At 37.0% G+C, this 7,500-nt stretch overlaps 1 protein-coding gene across 1 annotated transcript in view; it reads right to left on the minus strand.

The window, feature by feature from the left end:
• Window positions 1-3,709: 3,709 nt before the first annotated feature.
• The window catches only part of LOC135202588 (U-scoloptoxin(01)-Cw1a-like), a 9,103-nt gene continuing 5,312 nt past the window's right edge, over window positions 3,710-7,500 (minus strand). The window contains exons 2-3 of the mRNA XM_064232097.1: window positions 5,724-5,983; window positions 3,710-4,885 (exon numbers count right to left, since the gene is read on the minus strand). Coding sequence (XP_064088167.1) covers window positions 4,718-4,885; window positions 5,724-5,936 — 381 coding nt within the window. The 5' untranslated portion in view covers window positions 5,937-5,983 and the 3' untranslated portion in view covers window positions 3,710-4,717. The remainder of the gene's footprint in view (window positions 4,886-5,723; window positions 5,984-7,500) is intronic.

Below are 7,500 nucleotides of genomic sequence, written 5' to 3' on the forward strand. Positions count from 1 at the left end.
AGTAACTCGAACAACAAAAGACAGTTGTAGAAGGAAGTACATCTCAGTAGGTCCTTAAAATACATTTATTACGACGTGTATATATATATATATATATATATATATATATATATATATATATATATATATATATATATATATATATTATACTCATTTCAAAAATTGAAATATTTCCCCTTAAAAAAGGGGATGGCTTCACATATAAACTAGCCACTGCCACATTCATATTTTGAATGGCGAACCATAAGGAAAACTCACACGATTGACCGCTACATAAACGAACACAGGAGGTAAACTCACACGTAATGCGCCATTCACTTCTATCCTGAACACTTTCTTCTTTCTAAAAACCTTCAGCTGAAAGCACAAATATATAGAGTCGCCAGACTGCTAACCCAAAGGACTTCAAAGGGAAATCAGCCTGCAGACAGACAATTTCTAGGAAAAAGTGATAAATATAAAGACTGAGACAAGTTCTAGGTAAAGGTGGCAAATATACAGACTGAGACAAGTTCTAGGATATATGATAAATACACAGACTGAGACAAGTTCTAGGAAAAGGCGGTAAATATACAGACTGAGGCAAGTTCTAGGAAAATGTGATAAATATACAGACTGAGACAAGTTCTAGGAAAATGTGACAAATATACAGACTGAGACAAGTTCTAAGAAAAGGTGACAAATATACAGACTGAGACAAGTTCTAGGAAAAGGTGATAAATATACAAATATGTGAGAACAGAAAATAAACAAGACTGACATGAATTCAGGATAAGTCAGCAACATGCGGAAATGAACTTGTTCCCCACTTACATATTTGGAGATCAGAAGGTTCCACAACTGCACTAGTTGTAGCCAAGATGAAACTTCTAGCAAACTGTCTATAAATAAACCTGATGCTAGAAAACGACTCAGTTTGCAGGAGCAGCCTGCGCTTTCTGTATATCAAGGGCCGCCGCCCGCCCCCTTTCCAATACTTCTTTCAGATTAAATATTCCGCACTTTCTAGGTCTTCCTCTCCTCTTCTTCCTGTCATTTTCGAATTACTCTTGTCATCCATTCCTTCATGATCAAACCATCTCAAAACACTGATCCAAGCTAACCCTTTTCTCTCCCGTCTATAGCCAGGCATTTCTCGGGTCTCTATTTTCCTTAAACCCTCTTTATTTTGCATTACATATACACACTTCAATTCCAAAAGTGTGTATATACATATCACAGAAATAATCCCAGTATAACTTAAAAGAAATGCTACAATACCTTGATGTCTTAGTACAAACAAATAGCAAATACTCCATCCAATCTAAGCATGCCTGTGATGTCAACGCATTGTTAGAGACTCAGAAAGGCGTCTTTTCATTAAACATGCACGGAATGTTGGCCAAGGTTCCGACGGTCGACGTGACCAAACAAAACAGAAGGGAAAAAATGTCGTACGAAGATACCTCGAATGAAAGGAAATGGAAGGTAATATGCCACTGTGTATGAAAGCGTCATTTCTGAACAATAACGTTTGTATTGATTCAGCACTTATCATGATTTTTACCCCCGTTCTCGTGCGTATTCAAGATAGTTTTGTTTACAATAAATAATGGATGCTGTTAGAACAGCTGTTTCTTACTTCTCCAGATTCCTAAGGGTAAGTGTCAGATGTTCATCCTACACTATTAGATAACCCCAACCCACCGACCTGAGCATCCTAACCTCCCTCCAAGAAAGAAAAATACTTTTTAGAACATCAACCCCTAATGGAATCCTTGGCTCATCATCGACCACATGGCATATACAAACAAAAAAACTAATATCAATAAAAAAAATTTCTCTCCGGGTAGACTGCTAGGCTAAAGATAAATAACAATATCCTTACTGTATGCTCACAATAATAAAAACATGAGTAAATCAAATGTTAGTCAATTCTTCCATTTGGAGACGGGTGTTGCAATGGCCAATAGTCCGGGCAATTCAACCAGTAAGATGATATAACTAAGTTATTATTATGTCTCCGTAAACAAATAAAAAATAAAAACAACAAATAATAAAAATATTGCAATAAGACATTTACATAAAATACAGTGTCTCGAAGTTGTATTTCTTATACGAGTATGTACATTCAAACCCAAAACAGCAGTCGACCACTTTTGACATCAATTTCTTGAGCACCAGCGATCGTTAGCAACCACATATGGATGGATCGGAATATAGAATTTAGGTCAAAGGCCAAGCAATGGGACTTATGTGGTCATTCAGTGCTGAAACTGAAATTGAGAATAGAAAATTTTGGAAGTTGTAACAGAAGGAAAATCTCGCAGTTACACTATGCAACAATTGTTATGAGAGGGTGGCTAGCAAGAAGGAAGAAAGAGAACATGAACAGAAGTACAGTAAAAGGAATGAAAGGGGGATGCAGCTAGGGGCCGAAGGGACGCTGCAAAGAAATAAATACTTACATACATTGTACCGCGAGGAGCACTGACGGCACTAACCCGCTAAGGGGACAGCCACATATATATGACTCTCCCACAAAAATACAAAGGACAATTACTTGGTCTTCATTCATTTCATTTTTTATTTTCATCACGAATACTTAAGTTTGACATCTCACATGATGAAATCTCTTATGATACAGTACTTCGTAATAGAACAGCAAAGTTAAATAATAACCAGCAAGAGAAGTGAAACTAAAGTTAATTGTATGGTGGAAGAACGGAAACGGTTAATTCGCATGTTTTGAGTGAATATAACGGATGATAGAAGGACGACCTAGGGAGGTAGGTCACTGTGTATATATATATATATATATATATATATATATATATATTATATATATGGTATATAATATAATATATATATATATTATATATATATAAATATGTGCGAGTAAGTTTAAATGTTTAAATATCTAGGGGAATACAAAGAGTCAAAGAATTAAGAATTTGCATTCTTGAATCGACTCCTTTTTTTTTTTTTTTTTTTGTTTTTTTTTTTAATTGATAGCCTGATCTAACAAGCTTTCAGTAACAAACACTGTGTGTGTTTTTTCAGCGACTGAATTACTTGCCTCTCACATCGTAAAATTAACCGACTACAACTGTAAACAAGGTTCTTTCAGCAGAGGTTCATTAGGAATGCAGCAACGAAGACAGGAAAATACCATCTCCCATTACCTCGTGTGCTTATGCAAATGAGCGGGTAGCTATATGGTGAGTAACCTTGCGAACTGCTTACATTCTCACTTCATTTGCGACGATGCTTAGAGGGTTGACCAGATTGTGCTGTGAGTGCGAGTGTGAGAGATGATGCTCTGTGTGTGTGTGTGATAGATGATGCTGTGTGAGTGTATCAGCGAGAGATGCCCCTGTGTGAGATATATATATATATATATATATATATAGATATATATATAATATGTGTGTGTGTGTGCTGTGTGCGTACATATATAGTTGTATATAGTATATATATATATATATATATATATATATATATATATAATATATATATTATATATATATTATTGATGCTGAGAGAGGATGAGGATCGGAAGAGGGGGAGGGAGGTAGGGGGGAGGAGCGAAGGGAAGAGAGCGGACGAGAGAGAGAGAGAGAGAGAGAGAGAGAGAGAGAGAGAGAGAGCACGAAAAAATACATAAAAATGCATCCATTACCCGAGAAGAGATAATACGTATTACGAAAGGTGAAATAAAGTACAAACATAATCGTGCACTTATTTATTCGCTTATATCTTATCTACAGCTCCTCCAAAACACAGCGTTTGGGAGATTTTTTTTTTATTTTTTTATACAACATTTTTTTTTACCCTATATATATCCTGTTTTCATGATACAGTCCAGCTGATTATGTATACATAGGCAAGAAGGGAAAACCAGCCCTTATTGCTTCTACACACAAGATGTAAAATTACTTGACATGAAAACTAACGACATTCTTAGGTGGGCTTCATACTTATATACAATATTTTTTTTTTAATCTATCAAACTGTTATGGATAATGTGTACATTGTTAAATAAGAGTATGTGTGTTATTTTTTGTACGTTAATGTATGAAATACTGGCAGGATATGTTTGCATTTTGCATCCTTGATCAAAAAATATATATATATATCAATGAAATTCTACACCTACTTCCCCTAAAGTCTCAGCTTTTTTTTTATATGAACTAGATTTTAACATCAAAATGAAGTCAATAACTTTCAGAGAATTATCTTTTCTAAATTACAAAGTGACGACACTAATTTAAATGGCGCTTTTAAAACAGGTTGAAAACTATTCTATGTAAAAAAAAAAAATACAGTAGAAGAAAAATATGGTTCTAAATCATATGAAGTAACTAAGAAAGGAACACAAATATCACATATCACCATCTGTGGCACTGACCACCAAAATAATCGAACGCTTGCAACAGGTCCAACCAACTAATACTCTTCGGTAATTCAGAAAAAAATACATCTCTCAAATGCAAAAGAAAGAAAAATTATGAAGAAACTCATCGCAATGCTTGGAAAATATTCACAAGGAACGTCCGTACAATTTAAAATACTGTGGGATTTTTTAGAAAATAGAAAATATTGGAACTTTGTAAAATTGAGAGCTCTCCGATGTTAAAATGAACTGAAATGGAGGCGTTGGAGTTGTGGTTCCAATCGGCCTCCTCCGACTGAGCTTGGGGAAACATCAGTGACGTTCAGAATCGCGCATCTTCCACTAGTAGTCAGAATCGGGGATTCTGCCGAATTCCGCGTTGACGACGTCGTAGAGGGTGGGCGCCTGTTCGCAGGGGAACGCGTCCAAGGGGTCGGCGCAGGTGAGGGACTCCTGGCTGAAGACCGTCTGGTTTCCGCAGATGAAGGAGAAGTGGTCGACGGAGAGGGTCTGGCAAACGGGTACATCAATGTTATTGTTTAACTGTACTCACTAATCTGTTAGTCACTAACACTGTTTAACTCTTACTGAATAATTTGTAAATCATTATTACAGGTGTATCTATCAATCTATGGATCGCTAATCACTACCACTATGACTTTACGAACTAACATGAATTTCATAAACAAAACGGACATAGGTTCAGCGAAGAGTACATTTTACAATTACATACGTAAGGTTAACTGGAAGTCAAAAAACAATAGAAAAGTTCTACGATTAGCTATGTTCTATGAGAGCTTTCATGCAAACATTAACATAACATACGAAATCAATTGAAAATTTCCATTTCTACAAGACTAACAGGTATAATTCATCTGACACCTATCACGCTAACAATAATTATCAACAACCGCGATGACAATTTGGGTCCGATTTCACTTTGTGGGGATTGACATGAAATGAAATCTAACCGCTGTCCTTTCTGCCTGAATTCCCACCTAGTTTAGGTATTCATCCATGTCTTTCGTTCCTGATCTCCTGGCCCTTCCAACTCCCATATCTATTTCTTTTACTTCCTAAATGTTTTCATTTTTCATCCCTTCTGAACGAAATTTATCTGCTGTCCTTTCGGCCAGCATTCCCGTAAAATTGACGTATTCATCTATACATCTTTTTTTTTCTTGATCTCCTGGCCTTTCCAACTCCCATCCCTAATTCTTTCCTTCCTAATTGTCTTCATTCGTTCTGGTCGCATTCCCAAGTTCGCAGTTTCAATGCCATTGTAGAAATAAACCAATAACGAAAAATTCCAATTACATAACGCAACAAGCACATTCTATCCCCTCACCTCTCCAACTTCATCGACGACTGGGAGGCAGACGTGGAAGACCCTGCAGTCGTTGTCGACGTCGGCGTAATATCCGTAGGCTCTGTTGTCGCAGGAGAAGGTCTGGGAAGGCTGCCCTACGATCTCTTCGTACCCGGCGGCAAACTGGTAGGCCATACGTGCGGAGGCGACACCCAAGAAGGCGCACAGGAGGAATGCAGTAGCTGACTTCATTTTGTGATGTTTTCGGCGGATGTGTTGGTTTAAGGGTGGCTGGAAAGCTGTGAAGAGCGTGGGGAGTATTAAGATGATTATCGTGTTTGTATACGAGAGAGAGAGAGAGAGAGAGAGAGAGAGAGAGAGAGAGAGAGAAATATTATCCTTCACAAAAACAATCAAAACGCGTAGAAAACTATACGTTTCCAGAAGTTGCAACTCCACAGCTCTCTCTCTCTCTCTCACTATTTTACGATGCTTATTATTAATAAAAAAAAACTTGCTTTGTTGTCAGAATTCGCTAGTTTCAAGCACCACTTTATCAATATTAACCCGCTTCATTTTATTGTCCTTCTCTCGCATGGAGCAATTTCCGATTATATTCATCTTGCCTCTTTGACCCTAAAGGATGTCCTGAACATATCCATGTCCTTACCTATTTTAATCTCTCCCCTTTCATAAACCTCCCCGTGACCTTCCTTGCTTGCAAAGGCCATTAATAATAGTAATAACAATCAACCTGTGAGACAAGTGCCTGGTTTGTGATAGGAAGACAATCTGCCCCATAATAGAAAGTCAGGGACATGTTGCGCCAGGTCAGGACAGGTATAAATAAAAACAGCCTTTGTGACCAGGTAGGCCAAGAAGGTCAACCCAGGTCTTGTGAGCTATTGTGTCCTACTGTTCATGCCCATTAAATGCTATCTGACAAGCCAATGAAAGTTCCCTGAAGGTTATAAATACCTTGATAAGTTTATGGCTTCATCACGAGGTGCATACTAGCATCACCAGCCGTGGGATAAAACGAGCTGATGGTGTTTGCATGAACATTCTGATATGCTTTCCTTATCTAATGACAGAATTTGATGACTACAGACCACTTACATGCTACAAACTCATAGAAGCGGTTTCAAAATCTTGCTTTGAACTGTAATAGAACTCAGAATATATGAGATAAACCTGAAGAATGTGCATAAACTTGGCGGGAACACGAAACCCCCAAAAAATTAATGTTAAAAAGCTTTCACCTTAAATGAATGATACCAGTTGAAACAATATAAAGACTAATTGAAAAAAACATAAAACATGAAAGTGTATAATGTTGTTCTTAACTTTTCCCTTCTTTTGCGAAGTCATTTAAATTTTACTTTATATGAATCAAGATTCAATTAGATAATCGAACTCGATCTGCAGCGTCATTATTTCTTGTATTAAAATCTAAGAAAAAAAAAATAATCTATCTTACTACCTACATGAAAACCCATCACAACAAATTAAATCACAATAATCAACCATACTTATGTGTCAAATACACATAATTCATCACGATGCAAGTAAATACATTTAGATGCACAATGTAAGCAAAGAGAGTATGAACAAGTATAGCTACGATGCTCATTTTAGTCTCCGAAATACAGTACAAGGAAAATGGACACTACTCTCTGGTCAATGATCGTCAGGTTAACAACAACGCAGGATACACACCAGACGAGGGTTAAGGATAACGAGTCCTTGAAATCCTACAGCGGCTACAGAGAGAGAGAGAGAGAGAGAGAGAGAGAGAGAGAGAGAGAGAGAGAGA

Source organism: Macrobrachium nipponense, chromosome 30 (assembly GCF_015104395.2).
Source record: "Macrobrachium nipponense isolate FS-2020 chromosome 30, ASM1510439v2, whole genome shotgun sequence".
NCBI classification, from domain to species: Eukaryota; Metazoa; Arthropoda; class Malacostraca; order Decapoda; family Palaemonidae; genus Macrobrachium; species Macrobrachium nipponense.